Source organism: Cetorhinus maximus, chromosome 24 (assembly GCF_964194155.1).
Source record: "Cetorhinus maximus chromosome 24, sCetMax3.hap1.1, whole genome shotgun sequence".
Lineage (NCBI taxonomy): Eukaryota > Metazoa > Chordata > Chondrichthyes > Lamniformes > Cetorhinidae > Cetorhinus > Cetorhinus maximus.
The window spans coordinates 6,561,486-6,581,589 of record NC_135902.1 but is presented as its reverse complement, the minus strand read 5'-3'; the positions used below and the strand labels follow the sequence as shown (position 1 = coordinate 6,581,589).

The 20,104-nt window shown below is 39.5% G+C and overlaps 1 protein-coding gene across 1 annotated transcript in view; it reads left to right on the top strand.

Annotated features, from left to right (window-relative positions):
- LOC144699624 (forkhead box protein K2-like) overlaps positions 1-9,167 on the top strand; it is a 105,621-nt gene extending 96,454 nt beyond the window's left edge. The window contains exons 7-9 of the mRNA XM_078570697.1: positions 3,083-3,367; positions 4,016-4,225; positions 7,836-9,167. Of these exons, the coding sequence (XP_078426823.1) occupies positions 3,083-3,367; positions 4,016-4,225; positions 7,836-8,032 (692 nt within the window). The 3' untranslated portion in view covers positions 8,033-9,167. The remainder of the gene's footprint in view (positions 1-3,082; positions 3,368-4,015; positions 4,226-7,835) is intronic.
- The last annotated feature ends 10,937 nt before the right edge of the window (positions 9,168-20,104 follow it).

Genomic DNA, 20,104 nt, shown 5'->3' with positions numbered 1-20,104 from the left:
CACATATTCTAATTTCCTGATTTAGACTCTGTCCAACAACCTGATTACTGTTATGGGATCTATAAACTACTCTTACCAGTGTTTTCTGCTCTTTATTATTTTGTAGCTCCATTGTTACAGCATTCTGATCTTCTGGATTAAGTCTTCTGTCCCGTGCCCTTATCTCATTCCTTATTATCAGGACTCCAACCAGCTTTTCCGTTTTGCTTATCTTTTCTAAAAGTTGAGACTATTTAGTTCCCAATGTTTGTCACGGTGCACCCATGTCTTAGTAATGGGTACTAGCTTAAACCCATTTAGCCGTCTGCTATTTATTTGTAAATGGAGTGTAGGCATCGTTGGCTAGGCCAGCATTTATTGCCCTTGTTCAGAGGGCATTTAAGAGTCAACATTGGTGTAGGTCTAGGCCTGGCCAGGTAAGGACGGCAGATTTCCTTCCCTAAAGGACATTAGTGAACCAGATGGGTTTTTACGACAATCGGCAATGGTTCATGGTCATTTTCATTCCAGAATTTTTTTTGAATTCAGATTTCACCATCTGCCATGGTGGGATTCAAACATTACTCTAGGTCTCCTGGAATGCCAGTCCAGTGTCAATACCACTATGCCACCACATCTCCCCCTAATTAATTCATTCATTTTGGGAGGAGACGGTAGCATAGTGATATTATGATGACCATGATACCATTGCCGATTATCGCAAAAATCCATCTGGTTCACTACTGTCCTTTAGGGAAGGAAATCTGCTGACATTACCTTGTCTGGCCTACATGTGACTTCAGACCCACAGCAATGGGGTTGACTCTTAAACATACCCTCTGAACAAGGGCAATTAGGGGTGGATAATAAATGCTGGACAAATATCTTGTTATGTATGCTACATGCATTCAGATATGGCACCTCTAATTTTAACTCTTTGATTAAAGCCATATTGGGGAAAAATAGTAATAATGTCATATTACCATAATTAAACTCTGTCCCTTCCTGACATAATCAGCTTGATTTTTACCCAAATTGCTACTCAGCTATTCAGTCTTGTTCTGTCACTTCAGACTGCTAAATTTGCACTTATCTGAATCCTCCTTCCCCTATATTAGTTAAAGCCCTATCTACCACCTTAGTTATTTGATTCACCAGGACATTGGTTCCAGCCTGGTTTAAGTGGAGTCCATCTCAGTGGGGACAGCTCACACTTTTCCCCAGTACCAAATAGTACCAGTGCCCCATGAATTGAAACCCTTATATCCCACGCCACTCTTTAAACCTCAGACTGGTGCTATGTCAATTTGCTCATGGCTCAGATAGTAAACCAGAGATTATCTTTTGTAGTTCTTTTTAATTTGTACACTGGTTCCTCAAACACTCTCAGCAGAGCCTCATTCCTAGTCCCAGCAATGCCGTTAGTTCCTATGTGGACCATAACAACTGGAACTTTCTCCTCCTCCTCCAAGTTCTTCTATAGTCTCGAGGAATATCTTTAACTCTGGTACTTGTCAGGCAACCACCACCTTCTTGCAGCTGCAGAGAACAGAGATCTATTTCCCTGATTGTATTATTCATTACCACTATCACATTCCTACCCTCACCCCAACTGAATGTTGGACAGTACCATCCTGCCATGGTCAGTTTGCCATTCTTCTGCAACCCTTGTTCTTATCCACACTGGTAGCAAGTACCTCGTATGTGTTGGACCATGGCAAAGACTGAAACTCCTTGACTACTGCATCTGCAGTCCCTCTATCTTCCTGAGTCACAGTCACAGCCTCCTGCCCCTCACTACCTAACCTAAGGAATGTTACTGCCTCCTGGGTCAAAATGTCAAAGTAACTCTTTTCCCCTTCCTAATTCATTGCAATGTCAGCACCTCAGACTTCAGATCAACAACTCTGAGCTGAAATTTCTAGAATTGCAGAAACTTTTAGTTGAAAGTTGTTGCCTGGGATCACAATCCTCTCCACTAACACTGCAGATGTGGCCTCCTTCACCGTGACCTCTATCTAAACTTGTTTTATGCATTTAAGTAATTCAAGTTTTATGCAATGAATTTAATTATCTTATCCTAAACTAACTAAAAGTATACACACCTATCTCCCTCCACTGAATTCTCACTCCCTCCATGACACACTCAGTTAATGTTGCATTCTTGTGCCCTAAACCCTCTACTTTTATACATCTTTTGAGCCACACCCAGGTGACAACTGCTCATTCAGCTTCCAGCTCTCAGTAACTGACCCCATTCAGGCAGGCACATACAACTGGCTGACTGTTAACTTTGAAAATTTAACTGATAACTGCTTTTTACAATTTTTAATGTTAAGATTAAATTTCAGTTTGACCTACCCTCAAATTTACCATAGAATCCCACTCTCACTGGTTTCTCAACTTCCCACTCTTTTTGCAATGCATTCAGTTAATGTGCTCTGTGCCTTGGCTCACGTTGGTAGAGTTGGGGTCAATGAAATCTGATGAAGATTTACTTTATCTTTTCTCTATACCACAAACCATGGCCTTCCAGCCAAGTTCCTCAATGTATTCTTGACAATGATTTAATTATGATACTACTTCAATATATTTTTTTTAAAGCGCCCATTATAAATAAACACATCTGGCTAAACCTGCCTTTCTCGGCGTAAACAATAACCAAAACTTCCACCGTGCAGAATCTACTTGGATAGTATAAAGGTGCTGAATAATGTTCATTTATGAAATAGTTTGAAGATAATAACGTCAATAGTCCAGCTTCAATCATGAAATAAAATGTTGAGCAGTCTAACAAATGAGCTTAAGCTAATGTAATTGAGGACCATTTCAAAAGTGGCCTCTATAAGAAAATTAGCATAAGTCTACTTAATGCCATTTTACAGTACTTTTAGCCAAATCTATTGCTGTGTAGAGTAAGGATATGATGTTTGGAAAGATCATTTTCAAACTGTCATTTAATTTGTTGAAGATGTTGAATTCTTTCTGTAGTAAAGGAGATGTGGAGTGTCATCCATGAATATATTTAAAGTCATGTTTACAACTTTTGAAGTAGACCTTTACGGAGGAATTAATTGCTTTCTAATTTTCTTCTTATTCTCAGGATCACCTCTGTCCACTCAGCCAGTTTTAATCACCGTCCAACGGCAAATTTCACAGTCTATGAAACCTGTTACATATACCGTGGCCACACCTGTTACATCAACGTCCCAGCAGTCCATGTTGCAAACTGTTCATGTGGTTCATCAGATACCGACTGTGTCTGTTACTATGGCTAGCCTGGCAGCAAACAGCTACACTGTAGCAAACCAGGCAGTTGTGACACAGGCTATGGTCAGCCAGGCTAAAATGGATCGGCCAGAAAATGGGGAACATAAAGAAGTGAAAGGTAATAGGAGTTAGGATTTTCAAATGCCGCACCTTGATATAATGCACCAAATCATTGCTGTGTATTCAGGCAAGATAATTATCAATTATGATGTCTTATTCTCTCATTCTGCTGGTCAAGCTTTTCAGTGACTAATAAAACCTCCATACAAAAGCATTATCAATTGTCAGTAATTTTGGACAAGATATAGAGGAAGGATAAAACTGGTGTTGAATGCAAGGTGGAAGATTATGTTAAATTTTGAAAGCTGCACAATTCAAAACTAAATGTGTAACATTTCACCTCATGCAATAATCTCGCTGGTGAAAATATTGAGTTGTTGTAAAACTAGTTTTCATATTTGCATTCTGAACATTTCTTGCCCCCCTTTCCCAAATAATAATAATGAAAATGGAACTTGTATTGATTAGTGCTCACACTGCCACTGTGGTTTGCATTTCAGTTCTTTATTACAAAAATGTATGCATTATTGATTATGCCTAAATCTTTTTCGTGGGAGAAGAGGACAAAAGGCAAAACATATCAAGAAATGCAACAGTTGTTTCTAATACTCTAATTGGAAAAGAAATGAGGACACTGATTTATAATCAGTGATAGATTAAGTGTAATTTTGATATGTGACACTTTTTCTTCTCTTCTGTTCTGCAGTCAAAGTGGAGCCTATTCCTGCAATTGCACCAGCTTCGATAGGCACTGCTAGTCGCTTCATTCAGACTTCACAGGGTACACCCATACAGACAGTTACTATACTACAACAGGCTCCTTTGGGCCAGCATCAGTTACCCCTTAAACCAGTTGCACAGAATGGAACACACGTGGTGCCCATCTCTTCAGCAACACAAGGACAACCTAACACTGGTAATAATATATTTTTGTACTTCCTTTTATAGGTTTGACTGTACACCACATTTCTTTTAAACATTGAATATAAATACCTACCTACAGTTGAGGTTTCAGGGCATTTCATACTAATGTTGTAACATAAAAACAACATAGGAACAGGAGCAGGCCATTTAGCCTTTTGAGTCTGTTCGGCCATTCGATAAAATTGTGGCTGATCTGGAACCTAACTCCATACACCCACCTTTGCTGCGTATCCCTAAATTGCTTTGGATGATAAATCTATTAATCGCAGAATTAAAATTTGCAATTGTTCCACCATCAATTGCTATTTACAAACTTCTACCACCCTTTGTGAGTAGAGGTGTTTCCTAATTTAATTCCTGAAAGGTCTGGTTCTAATTTTTAGACTATGCCCCCTAGTCCTAGAGTCCTCAAGCAGCGGAAATGATTTCTCTCTATCAACCCTATTTGTTTCCCTTGATACCTTTTTGAAGCATAGTCACAGTTATAATGTAGAAACATACAGCAGCCAGTTATACACAGCTTGATCCCACAAGTAGTAGAGATAATTTTCCAGATAATCTATTGTTGGTTGAGAGAGAAATGGGCATAGAATGAACTCCCTTTTCAAACATAGGATCTTTTACCTTGAGAGGTAAGATGGAGCCTCGGTTTAATGTCTCATCTGAAAGCTGGCACCGCAGAATGGTGCAGTACTCCCTCAGTACAGCACTGAAGCCTAGGTGTATGCAAAAGTCTCCAAACTGGAACTTTTGATTCAGAAGTGAGTGCTGTCACTGAGCCAAGGTTGAAACATATTTTGAAAATATTTCCCAGTGAAATTGAATACTCAGTTAAAGACATCGTTAGATATTAACTGCACATAGTAACCATCACTAATACTGAATTATTTTTTCAATTCGTAGAGCTTCGTGCTTTGAATACTAGCCTGATATTTACAGTGTGCCTATATTTCCTGCTATTTAACTTTCACAGATGATAAGACCGATCTGAATGATTTGTTTTCAATCAGATAAACAGGACAGCAGAATTAAGTCTCTCGCGGCGGGGGAGGGGGGAGGGAACAATTAATTTTTATGGAAATGAAAGAATTTATATAGAGCTCACTCAGTACACACACAATCCCAGTTTAATGTAGTGCAGCAGAAAGCAACGTGACCTGGTGATCAGATTTGCTGGACAAAGGCCATGCATGTATCGGATTGAAGAGGTTTGGTTTAACCACTTCACCTTGGGTTAATCATAGGAAAAAGTGCTCTGTCTCACACGACAAACCGATAAAATGTCATTATTGTGCACGTTTCATCAAAATATTTGTGGAGCAGTAAATGTTTTTTTTTTTAAAACGTACTTTGTGAATTCATAAAAGGCTAGCTGATGATAATGATGTATTTGACTGAAAGAACTTGTGGCAGAATGCACTGACATGTCGATGATAATACAACAAATAAAGATATCCCTTATCTCCACCATTTATTGTTCAAAGGCTGCCAACTAAGAATGAATGATGACAGCTTTCAGTACTGATTGTTGTGATCCATTTATCTATGTATATTTGAGGTGCCAGTTGGCACTGGATATTATTGCCTCCCTAATCTTGTTTGATCCCATTTTGACCACTTTTTTGGGTGATGGGCAGAGAAATTTGTAAGCATTCCTCATCCTTCCATTTTCACTTTTGTCTAACATTGTCAAGCACTTCCAAAAAGTATTTATTTTGAGATTTCTCTCCCACTCTTTGACTTTCTCCAATTAAAATTACAATTATTTACCTACATTCAGGGTTTTGCTAATGAACCCAATTGCAGCATGTTGGTAAGCACCTTCAGTAACACCTTCATCATTTTGCAGCTGATAGAGTCCTCATTTGTCTTTCCTTTTGTGTGAGGACATAGCTGAGCAATTTTCCACTTTTTCAAGTAGGTGCCAGTGTTGTAGATGTACTGAAATACTTTGGCTAGGGGGCACAGCTACTTCTGCAGCACATCCTCAGCACTAAAGCTCAGATGTTATTGGGGCCCATAGCCTCTGCTGCATCCAATATGCTCAGCAATTTCTTGATATCAGATGGTGAGAATCAAATTGGCTACAGAATCACCTTCAATGGTTTCTCTTGATTTGGTACCGTTACTTTACGTATCCCCAATCATCTGTCCTTCACCCCACCTATTTCTCATCTACATGCTGCCAAACCTAATAACCCGCAGCAGTTAAAGACACAAGAGGACTAGGTTCAGTTGAAGAAATTTCATGAGGTGCTGTATCTGAAGTTTTCATGACTTGGTGGTTGCAGAATTTTATCTGCTCTTTTCTTTTATTGTATAAGATTCCATAAGTTTAAAAAATGGAAGTTGACTCATTTCAAAACTTGCTTAACCCTGTTTATTGTTAGAACCCCCAAAATCGAGTCTGATTTTTTAGGCAGAGGATATTTCTTTTGAAGTTAGTAAATAATGGTGGGATCTGTCTCTTGATTGCTTTAGAGTGTGTATGAATCATTGAAGAATGTTACTATTGTGCCAGAGAGGTAAATTTGTCTTCCAGTGAAAATCTCATTTTTGCTGCTATCTGTTACTGAAATTATATGCAAAGCCCAAAAGATGGGAGACAGATGTCAATTATTCAAATGAAGTTGAAAGATAGATTAGTTTTCGATTAGGCACAGCTTCATTCATGCTTTCATTTAGTGGGAAGCATTCTCCACCAATGTGTTCAGCTGATCTCAGACTCTTTAAACCTGAAAGTTATGTACTTAGTTATCATTTGAAAATAGTCACTGTTAGTTAATGTATTTTTGAGCGTACCTTTACTTCTGTGAAAAGAATTCAATATGCACAGAAGGGCTTTCTATACAAAATGAAGAGCACGAGTGAGTCAAGGGGCAAGCCATTAGTGCTCAAAGCACTCTCAAGCATTTACTTTAGTGATTGTCCTGTTGCTTTTGGCTAGGAGATTGACTAGATAGATGATGTGCTCCCAATCCATGTCCATCATAAAATGTGTGTAATCAATTCCAATCAATGTATGTTATAATCTCATTACACTGGGCATGTTGTTGCAGAATTAAGAGAACAGAAGTAACTAAAATCCTGTTTATCACCTGATGAAGTGTTAGATAGGTTGGTGATCATGACATTCTGTTTATGACTTTGCTTTGTAAACACAGTGACCATATATGTCCCCGCCATAAATTCTAGGATAGCCAGATGGCTGTCCCTCCTCTCATCTCCCAGCAGAAGAGGACTTGCACTGTAAAAAATTGTTTTGAAACGAAAACCAAAAATGATCAACAGCAGGTCGGCATCTGAAAGAGAAACAATTGATCAATAATTCCAATGTAACCAACCCTTCATTAGAACTTAATCTTAACTGAACTTGATCTTTTCAGGCTTTTTCATATTTGGTTTAATATTTTTTCGGATATTAACGAGCTTAAAAAATGAAGCAAATTTATTTAACTGAATATGGGCATCAAATTAAATTAGAACTTTTCAATGCAAGTATTCAGAAGGATCCTTAATAATTGTGGGGAGCTATCAAGGCAAGCTTATTAGGAATTGACTCATTAAATAGGCCTATAAACATTCTGTTCTGTTTCCTGCAGCTGCTGCAAGCCCATTACACATGTTGGCAACCCATGCCTCCGCATCAGCATCCCTTCCCACAAAACGCCAAAATGGAGACCAAGGAGAGCAGCCAGAGATTAAACGTATCAAAACGGAAGATGGAGAAAGCATACTTGTTGCTGTCAAAGTGGAAGCTCCAGCTATGGCTGCAAGTGTGCACAACAGCCAAAACTAAAGACTGGGGAATGGGAAACAATGCTTAATTTTTATCAAATGCAAGGTGCCAAATGGACAAGTCTACCTTAACATCTGGAACTTCAGAATGTGTTGACTCGTTATGGGTTTAGGGGACCTGTATGAGTGACTGTAAACTGTAGCACTGAGAAACAGGAAGCCTTAAAACACAGGAATAAATTAAGGAAACTGAACAAATTTAAAAACATGACTCCCCTCATAAGAGGCTGTTCCTCCTGCTCAACTACCTCAGTGCTCACTGGGAAAGGGAGAGACGGGAAGGGCCACAACTAGCCACGCACATCTGAGGTTCTTCATCAGATACTTAAAGACTTGAGCAGACCAGTGTGACGGCAGCATGGCAAATGCTTACTGTACACCAATTACAAAAGATTGTATATTACATAAAGGAAACAAAGGTGTGGACCCATTTCCTACATCTGGCAGCTAGCCTTTAATGACCTACCTAATGCAGTTGTTAGTAAATATGCAGTATTTTGTTCACATGTGGAATTAGGATATTTTTGGGTGTATTTCATTTCTGCAGATGAAAATGGGGTTACTATTATTTCAGATCACTCCATTTTATATTTCAGAAGCTTTGGAATCACAACTGTTTTCGTACGTAAATTTAATTTTATGTTCAGTGAAAATGAATGTAGTTATGTTTTTTTAAATAACCAATGGAGTGGTTAAAAGTTTACTTCAGTCTGTTTAAATCCAGATAAATCTACTTTACACCTGCAGATTTTCATATTTTAACAGATTCCTGATGAATTTAATCAATTTTTATTAATGTGTAGTGATCAAATGCTTCGGGTTTGCATGTTTTGGGCAAGACGCCAATGTAACTGAGCCGTTACCTGACCTAAATGAACAGCTATTAATTTGACCGGTGCTGCACTTACCTACTGCTTATTTGCTTTCTTTGCTTATTTGTTACTTTGTGTTGACGTTGGCTATTCCTGGCTTGGTTTTGCAGGCTATATTTCAAATGAAAAGGAGAAAAACACATTGCTGCAAACTGTTTATTTAAGAGGAGGAGGGGGAAAAGTGCATATCTGTTCTGGGCTATTGGGACCTGGTAACTGTTGCTAAAAATCAAACTGCAGAATAAAAACCTTGTTTAATTATGATGTCCATGTAGTCAGGATGACAAATATTCAAAATATGAATGGGCACAAAATGTACATATCTGCAAGGTCCATTTTTCTTGATGTCCAGCAGTTTAGTGGCTTTTATTCACAGGGTAGCTGAGCTGCATAGACCAGGGAGGTCCCATGTTCAATTCTAGGCCTGCTGAATTAGGTGACCTCGGTTGGGCCCTCTAGTGGATTTTATCAGCCAGTTTCCGCACTCATAATAGTTATCCAGTAGACCCTGCCTCACCAGTAACAGGGTGAGGCTCATCTGTGATGTCCCAGGGTTGAATAACCTGTCTAGGTTTATGGCTCATGTGAATGACCGAAAAAAATCTCCCTATTACATTTCTATTATATTCTTCAGTGGTTTACACATCAACGTATATTTATATACTGCCTTTAGCATAATAAAGCAAGTAGAGGTGCTCCACAGGAGCATTGTAAAGCAGAATGAGCTTCCTATGGTGATGTTAGGGCAGATGGCCGAAAGCTTAGTCAAAGAGAGGGATTTTAAAATAGGGTCTTAAAGGAGGAAAGCGAGGTGGAGAAGTATAGAGAACAAAATCAAGATCTAAGGGCCGGGGCAGCTGAAGCTGAAATGGTGGAATGGTGTAAAATTTAGATGCTCAAGAGGCCTGAATTAGATGAGTACAGATATCTCAGGACTCTGGAGCTGAGGGAGATTATAGAGAAAGGGATGAGACCATAGAGGGATTTGGAAATGAGGATGGAATTTTAAATTTGAGACGTTGCTTGACCAGGAACCTGTGCAGGTTAGTGAGCAGATGGGTGAACTGGACCCGGTGAAAGTAAGGACATGGACAGCAAAGTCTTGGATGGCTTCAAGTTTATGGAGGGTAGAATGTGGGAGGCCAGCTAGGAGATTATTGGAATAGTCAAGCCTGAAGGCATAAAAGGCAAGGATGAGGGTTTCAGCAGATAAGCTGAGGCAGGAGCAGAGTTACAATGTTATAGTGGTGGAAATAAACAATTCGTGATGACATGGATATGTGGTTGGAAGCTCATTTTGGGGTCCAATGTGACACCAAAGCTGCAAACAGTGTGGTTCAGTCTCAGACAGTTGCTAGGAAGAGGGATGGAATTGTTAACTAGGGATTAGCGTTTGTAGCAGGCACCAAAGAAAACTGCTTTGGTCTTCCCAGTATTTAATTGGAGGAAATTTCTGCCCACTCCTGTACTGGATGTCAGACAAACAGTCGAATAATTTAGCAGGAGTGAAGGGAGCTGGTGGTGAGGCAGAGCCAAGCATTATCAGCGTACGAGTGAAAACTAATGCTGTGTTTTCAGATGGTGTCACTGAGGGATAGCATGTAGATGAGGAATAGGAAGGGGCTCTAGCTAAATTCTTGGACGACACCAGAAATAATGGTATGGGTGTAGAAAGAGTTGTCTTTACAAGTGATACTCTGCCTATGATTAGATAAGAATGGAACCAGATGAGTGGAGCCCTACCCAGCTGGACAGAAGTGGGGAGGCACTGGAGGATAATGGTGTACTCTGTCAAAGATTGCAGGCAAGTACGCTATTTTAAAATCATGTTTGTGGTATTAAGAAAGTAAACGCGAGCAAATAAAGATTGAAATGTAACCAAAGTTAAAATGGAGCAATCTGATGTTGGTAGGATAATTGGAGCAGTGCAGCCATAATTCTCAATCACTTGAATTGCTAGTTCAGGTAAGATCTGAAGCCTTTGCTGTAAGAATGGGTGAGAAAAGTTAGTCAATTATGCCACCATGTTACTTGCTGTCCATGTAGCACCAGAAACGAGATCAAGAATGGTTGGCCTGCTGACTGTTGGGGAGTGCAAGGACCCTTGAACCTGGGAAGAAGCAAAACACAAAAGATGGGTAGATGTATATAAAATAAATGGATTATTCAAGAGGCAATGAGATTTAACCCAAATGTATTTACTGAGTTGATAACTCATTCATATTTTAAGCCATATATTAAATAGTGCAATCTCATTAAACTCAAGATGGTTGTGTCCTATTGGAGGTGCTTTAACTTTTGAGTTGAAAATTCCTGACACTAAATTGCTGTAGATAAGCTTTGTAGATCATCCCATTGGTGTTCACAATATTAAATATGCTAAATCGCTTAATCTAGAAAGATTAGTGCAGCTCTACAGCAACCATTACATTGTCCAATTTTCCCCTGTACAAGTCACTGCACTATTAAGTAATTCTTTGTACACGAAGCACTTTTGTGATGTTTGAGAAAGGAGTGAAAAAGTGCTGTATAAATGTAAACCTTTCTTTCATCTAAAAGACCCTCCTTTCCCTCTTCTCTTCTCCCACTCCTCCCCCACCCCCCACCCCTCACTATGCTATAGTCCAAAGCAGCAGCTGCCCATGATTGGATTTTTAGAGTATTTTAACCCTTTGTGAATGTCAATAGAACAGCTACGAGGAGGCTGACTACTGAAAAACTGTACAGTGGTAGATAACGTTGCTAACATTCACATCTGGCATAATTCCAATGTACAGTTGCTTTGCTAAAGTGATGTCTTTCTCCAGGTGAGGATTGTCACTGAAAGAATTCAGAAAAACGAGATAATAAATAAGAGGATGCGAAAGCAGCATCTAGGTAGTTTGACCACTAATTAATGTATTCTTTTGGTAAATTGGAAGATTAGTACAACTGGATTTAGTTTTATATCTAAACTCACTGAAAAATTGCATCAGGTACTTGGCTGAATACCATTAATCAGCTAGAGTTAAACTTCATTTGTTTGTCTTAACATCACAACCTTTGCTGTGTTAATATGCCTTTTGTTGAGTATGACCTTGTAACTTTCTTTACCTTTTAGAACAAAATGAAAAGTTTACCCTCTTTGCACTGCAACTGAACATTAAAACTTGTACAGCATCAAGAAGCAAGGAAACTGCAACATATTGGAATGATTAGTGTGTTTTAAGTGTTCTGGTGGAGGGGGCAGCAATTAATTTCAATTCAATCTTTTGTACATTGGAAGGCAAGTTTCTTACCTGCAGGCTGCTGGGCAAATGTATTCTGCACTATAGGAGGACTGTAAAGATTTTTTTTTGTAAAACAATACTGGCATTGCAGAAAATATCAGCTGCTACAGGCTTGTTTAGGTTTTGTCACTAATAAGGACAACAGTTTGATTGGGCACCGCAATGTTGGCTGAAACTATCGACATTTCAAATTCCATATTATCACCATTTGGGAAGCAAGGGGAAAATGTTTAATATGTATTAGCAAGTAGTTTAATAATATCTGTTGCACTCAAAGCTTGTTTCCCTTTCACTGCAGTGTACAGATTTTTTTTTAAATCAACAAGCCACATCAGCCAGATTTATAAAGTTAATTTTAATAGAACTTTATAGCGTGCGAATACAGATTCACAGTGCAGCCTTCTCCACATGGAGGTAGGATATTATGGTTAGCACCTTGTATATTTCCAAAGTTCAGTTCACTTTCTTTCCATGGGATTGGTATGTTGTCCTTCAGTCTCTCTCCCTTCATTCCCTCCCCTCATTGAAAAATGTACCATGCTTTACAAAGTTATATATTTAGTGATGCAAGAAACAGGAAGGTAAGAGGGAGTTTGTGCAAACCTTTTTCAGACTTCAGCAGTCCTATTCTTCAATCAATCAGCAGATGAGTAGGAATAGGCCAGTGGTGGTCCCGATTTTTCTCTCTTTGTGGTAAGGTGCCTAACGTTCTGTTTAGCGCATCCCTTAACACTGCAGAAATTGGGAAGTAAATGTATTTCGGTTAAGGTTTCAACCCAGCACTCCATTACGTACTCATGGTGTAACATACTGTGCCACTCAGCATTCTTGGAGGTTATAGTGATTACTTGCGTGGGAAATGATTTGTGGTGGCACAGGGGTGGGTGGTGTGGAATATTCATGCTGCAGTGGCGAATGTGCTTTTGAAGTTCTGGAGAACGTGCATCACTAAGCCATAATAAGGTAGGTTTACTATTGTTTTGCTCTAGATAATCTGCAATTGTAGTTGTTGATACAGGTTCCAAAGTCCTAAAATGCTTAACTCTCCAGCCTTCACGCTGCCAATGTGAATACGGATTCACAAAAAACTTGGCCGAACAGGAAAGAAGCTCACTGTGGACCTATTTCTGCACAATTGTACTTTTCATAGTGTATATTGTGTATATTTCATGTGGTCATTTCATAAATGACCCTCAGAACCAGCAAAGTTAGTCTTTATCCCATCTGACAGTATTTTAACTTATATCTTTAAGATCAAAGCATTTTAGTGCCTTGAGTATCTTTTGCACATCTGTTTGGCTCCCTAATAATGCTTTGGTTGTATCTGGAACCCAGACAGTGAGAATGCTTCTGATGTTTCACAATATGTCTAAACAACTGCTGACCAGATCTTTGAACCTGCACAGAAATGGTGACTGTCAAAGTATTTTGCTGGTTAGCTGAGGTATATGAAAGGGATCATTAGTACAGCGTGGCACGGGGCAGCTAGGTATAATGCATTTAAGACCTTTGATGTGGGGAGGTAAAGATAAATGAACAGTTTAAATTTTGTCTGAGACGCAAGATGCTAAGCCATGCTACTCTCTCAAGGGAGGGATGAGTAACCTTGAGCCGTTCTTACTACAGCTACTACAGAACAGTGGCTGCAGGTTACACATTTCCCCTCATGGGGCGGAAATAATGAGATAAAGGAAATCTGCGCTTGTGAAAGTTGTTAATCCCATATTAAAACAGACATTGGGCTGGATGGTGCAACAAGATGAAGACCTTTCATCTGTCTGGATTCACATCAGGCACAGACTGTTGTAAAGGCCCAATATAGGGTAGTTTTAATGTTGTTCATGGACGATACAAGCTCAGGACAACTCAATTTGCCACTAAAAAGTTGCACGGGAAAAGAAAATATTCTTAATGCTGAAACAGAGGAATGCTCTTAAGAGTTGACATTAAAGACACTTGGGGAGGGCGGTAGAGGAAATTTTACTTTACATATAACCCAGATTGTTCCTGACCTGTGGGTGCTTGCTGTGGATAATTAGGCTCATTTCTCAGCACAGATATTCTTGAACATGGCGTCACCAAAAATGTCATGTTTATGTTTTATTCAATGTAAAGGGAGATAACTGCTGGTTTATTATCTAGAGATCTCAGTGTTATGGCTCTATTAATGCTGGTTAGCTGCCACCTGGAAATAGATATTTTATACACAACATTAGTGTCAATGGGAATAGTCAGTCCAACATTTCAGTTTGTGCTATCCATCAAAGGAGATTCCTGCAATAAATACTGATTCAATACTATCTTTTCTGAACAATGGAACAAAGCAATCTCAAATACAGATTACTAAACAGATGCTGCTTTTTTTAAACATTGGGATTATGTGGCAATCCAGTAGAATATACATCCTCTTTCAACTCTGAAACACAACAGATTTTAACTATCCATTATAACTTCCATTGGGTTCCTTCCAAAAAAGACCCAGCTCTCATCAGCCCACTTCCTCTTGCAAAGCCAAAAGTAGTTTCACTTGTGTAATTTTTGTTTTGTAAATTTTCGGAAAATTACAATTTTATCTCATTAGTTAATTTAGAGAGAAATATTTTTGCATGGTGTAAATGTATATACAAGATGCCATGTTAGTGCTCTTTCCCACTGTTCAGCAGTGGGACAGAACAGGCATTTTAAACCACCACTAAAGAGAAACCAGTGTTCTGCAATGTGCACATACAAAAATTCAACTGGAGTTAAATTAAGTTTTTGAATGCACTGGATAACTGATATATTCACTTTTAAAATAATTATGGGAGTCTTTGTTTTAAATAAAGCATCAGCAATGGCACTTAATCTTGTTTCAGAGAGTTACAAGACTGAATCTTACAAGAGGTTATGGATACTTGCTGATGGTTAAATATATGTTAAACACTTGGTGCTTAATTTCCTCTGGCAGCCCACTGGTTAACATATTGGCATTTTTTTAAACTCAGTTGTGCACTCATTTGAAATAATTTGATTATTGACTAATACTAGCCCTCAAAGGGAACTTTAACTGAGCACCCCAAACTACCAGAGGAAATTGTCTATTTAGTCAACTTCCTGATGTGTATGAATTTGGATCTAATCCCATAAAAGTATAGCACCTGCAACATACTTGTAAAATGTTGATCCAAATATTTCCTAGGGCTGTCACAAATGGCAGATCAATGACTGCAAAATAAAAAGCTCTGTTCTCCTGTTTCTGTTTTAATAACAATCCTGGCATGAGTGATTCCTTCCGCCCTAATTTGAATTGCAAATACACAAGCTTGAATGCTTGTAAGCATTCACTAGGTTTACATCAGTTTGCAAAGACTAACATAGGAAATCAGAGCAGAAACAGGCCATTTGGCCCCTCGAGCCTGTTCCGCCATTCAACAAGATTGTGGCTGATCATCTACCTCAACGCCATTTTCCTGCGCTTTCTCTGTATCCCTTGATACCTTTAATATCTAGAAATCTATCAATCTCTACATTTAATGACTGAACCTCCATAGCTCTCTGGGGTAGATGATTCCAAAGATTCACCCCCCTCTTATGTGAACATGAGTCCATCCATCTTAATGGAGTGAGGATGAGGAATAGAACAATGGGCGAAGCCCTCCATAATACATTTTAACCTTAACTTGGGTGTGAAGACACTGGATTACCCCAATTGTCACTTGTGTTGTTTCAGCACTTTAATCACTTGTATTACTTGTACTTGTTTTTCTTCCCAGCAGTTTTGTAATGTCTTAAAGGAAATGCCTTAGTTTAGTTTTTTAATAATTTCAGTAGTGTATTGGGGTGATCAATCCATAGCGAAAACTATGTCTTGTGTGTGTTTTTTTTCCAGTTGATGACTTGTGGAATCTCTAGTTTTATATCAAGTACTGTTAGGTTTTCAGACAAGTAAAACTACCACAGATACTAGAACAATCCCAGGAAGTTCCCTGGTAACTACAAGCAATCTTGTCTAATGGCAGGTCAAAGGGACAAGAATATTAGCAGAAATGACCTCTTTCCTGGCTCATTCAAGACCAGGCTCTTGCTGGTTCAGTTCTAGTAACACCAGCTTTTTTCAACCCCATTTTCAGACTTTGGGTGAGGGACAAGAGATGAAAGGAAAACTAACAACGTGAAGTGGACATATGCATCTAGATTGATGAAGCAATTCAAAAGTGCTACCTTTTACATAAAGCTATCTCCCAAACTCAATGGTTATAGTTTGCTTGTATTAATTGAAAAGCAGGGCCTTGCCTGGCATGTTGATATAGGGTTAGGTTCCTGTGACTCAGTGAAGGAACTTGTTCAAAAAGGAGGCAAAGAGAAAGTAAGAAATTACAGACCAGTTAGCCTGACATCTATCATTGGGGAAAATACTAAAATCCATTATTAAGGAGTAATAACAGGGCTTTTAGAAAATCATAGACAGAATCAATGTGATTTTATGAAAGGGAAATAGTGTTTGATATGAATTGGAATTTTTTGAGGATGTAATAGAGTGGATGAAGAGGGACCAGTGGTCTATTTGGACTTTCAAAAGGCATTCGATAATGCGCTGCACAAAAGATTATTGCCAAAAGAAGGGCGCAGAGGGATAGGGTAACGTATTAGGACAGATAGAGGCTTGGTTATAGAACAGAAAACAATAGGAATAAAATGGTCATTTACCGTTTAGGAAGCAGTTGTTAGATCAGTTCTGGAGCCTCAACTATTTATATTAATTACTTAAAGGAAGGCACTGAGTGTAATGTATCCAGGTTTGCTAATGATGCAAAGCTAGGCAGGAAGGAAAGCTGTGAGGAGGGCCTATAGTCTGCAAAGGGATATAGACAGGCTAACTGAAGCAAGAAGGTGGCAGATGGAGTATAATGTGGGGGAATTTTTTGGAAAGTAATGTTCTCTGTGTGGAAACGACCCGAAAGCTGCAGTGACCTGAAGGACCCCAGACAACTCAGCCATGCAAAAAATATTTAAAGGGTCCGTGCACTTAAATGGCGCACTCCCCCAAAAAACTAGAGGGCACGTTGGTAAGAATAGAATAACAGGACTTTCTTTTAATGGTGAGAAACTTCTAAGAGTTGGTGTTCAGAGGGATTTTGATGTCCTTGTACAAAAACACAGGCCCAAAACTTCCAATCAAAGTCGGAAACCGTGTGTCCAACGCTGATCAAACAGAAAACCACCCACTTATCTGCATACGTTGAAAAGGCTCCAATTTCCAATCCATGATGCAGAGGAACTCCCTCCTCACAGAGAGCAGTGAAGAGAATCTGCGCAGAAACAACACTCCTTTTGTATGGTGCCAGCTGCCGTATTCTGGTAAGTATCCCCAAACTTCTCCATGTGTAAGTGAATGGATGAGTGCGGAAGTGTGTAGGGAGGTAGGTGGGGGGGGGGGGGCGGGGGGGTGGTCAGTGTGAGTGATTGGGGAGGTCAGTTGTATAGTTACCCAGGAGTTAGACTATGATTTTTCAGTCTAAAGTTTCCTGGATAACTTCAGGTAAGCAAGCCAGAACTGTCCAAAGTCTCTGACTCTAACTCAGGGTTGCAGACTTCTTCAGAGGGCCCCGGGGAGCAGGGTAATCACCCATTGAAAGTTCACACTTTCCGGAAAATACTGAAACAGTCCATGTCCAACTGCAACAAGACCTGGGCAACTTTCAGGCTTGGGCTGACAATTGGCAAGTAACATTTACACCACACAAGCTCCATCTCCAACAAGAGAGAATCTAACCATTGCCCCATGACATTCAATGGCATTACCATCACTGAATCCCCCACTACCAACTCCCTGGGGGCTATCATTGACCAGAAACTGAACTGAACTAGCCATATAGATACTGTGGCTGCAAGAGCAGGTCAGAAACTAAGAATCTTGCAGCGAGTAACTCACCTCCTGACTCCCCAGAGCCTGTCCACCATCTACAAGGCACAAGTCAGGAGTGTGATGGAATACTCTCCACTTGCCTGGATGAGTGCAGCTCCAACAACACTCAAGAAGCTCGATACCATCCAGGACAAAGCAGTCTGCTTGATTGGCAGTCCCTACACCTTTGACACACACTGGCACACAACGTGTACTGTCAAGATGGATGTTATTTTCTTTTAAAATTTTGGGAATATCGTGATATTCTGTAAAGAAGGATTAATGAAACTGAGGGGGAGGTTCATAGAGACAGCTTGTCTGTGAGAGTTGAAGATAAAAGGGTAAAGGCGTAATGGGAGGCTATGGTGAACTTGGGTTTAAAATTTGCATTGTGATAAGTAGGGACTTGACTTTCCAGCTGTTAAATTTCAAAGGGTAGTTTAAGGGACTTTTACAGCTTACAAAGCTTTCATAAGTAAACAAGGGAAGGTTATTAAATTTTATTTGACTTGAAAGTGGAGGCAGTAGGAAAGCATGAAAGATTTTTATATTTTGGATAAGTGGAGTTCAGAGAAGTTCTGAGGACAATGAAATCTAAGGGGAAAAGGACACTTGAAGATAGATGTTGAGCTCAGTTGTGTGGCTGCATGCAGGAAATGTCCTGAGACCAGCTCTGTGCTGGGAGAAGGTGTGAAATCTGATGCAGCCATCCAGTCAAACCAGGAAAGTGTTTTGTTTCAGAAAGCAGTTTGTGTCCCGAACTTTCTTGGAGAATGGAAGTGTTTGAGGAGTTGTGTGGTATATCTTTACTAAAGTAACAGCAGTTTTGCCTTGGGATAATATTACTGGATTTTTATAGTTAAAATTTGTAAGGTAGGTAGTTTATTTGTGTGCTCTGACCAAGTGGGTGTTTTGGGGGGGATTTTTTTGTAGGACTGTTTCAATTGTGTAATTTTAATCTTATATGCTTAAGTTTTCCGTGTTAATAAATCTTTCAACGTTTTAAAATCCTAAAGGTGTAACTGGAGTTCTATGCTTGTGGGATCAGTAGCTTTTCCTCCTCGTTTTCAAAATACCAAAAAAAAGGTTAGTATCAGTAAGACACTAACAATGAGACACATTTCCTCTGGGATCTGGTTTGTGCAGCAAATAACACCGGCTGTGGCCGTAACTGTACCATCTACAAGATGCACTGCAGGAACTCACCAAGGCTCCTTAGACAATACCTTCCAAACTCATGACCACTACAATCTAGAAGGATAAGGACAGCAGACACATGAGAACGCCTGGAAGTTCCCCTCCAAGTCACTCACCATCCTGACTTGGAAATGTATCACCATTCCTTCACTGTCACTGGGTCAAAATCCTGGAACTCCCTTCCTAACAGTACTGTGGGTGCACCTACACCACATGGACTGCAGCAGTTCAAGAAGGCACCTTCTCAAGGGCAACTAGGGATGGACAATAAATGCTGGCCTAGCCAGCGACGCCCACATCCCATGAATTAAAAAAAGATTCACGGTGGTACCAGCCTGGTGGCCAATGGAATGAAATTAAATCCTATGATAATTTTCAAATGTAAAACCACTTTAAAAATTAAGCTCCTACAGGAATTTTTGTGCATGTCTTTGACAACAATTGGATGGATGAGGATGGAGTGAAACTGAATTGATAAATATGTGCCCTACATAAAGTATGCAGCTTATTAGTGTGGACATGTTCATATAACCAATGAGATCATGAGGTCCCTGTGAAGAAATAACACCCACATTGCATTTATACCAGGGGGTCTGTCGTTCAACCTTTGGATGTGTCTCAACATGCCATTCAAGGATCATGTTAATGCCCAATGGAATAGGCAGACAGTTAATGAATAAAGAACTTTCACAAAGAGTGGAAATATGTGTGCTTCCCCCACTTGATGGTTCATGTAGTTTGGTCATCATGGGACGTCATTAATACTGTTATGAACTGTCAGGACAGGAACTTCAACTCCCAACAAACCTCAGACTTCCTGCACATGCACAGACCGGGAGTGGGCTGCACAT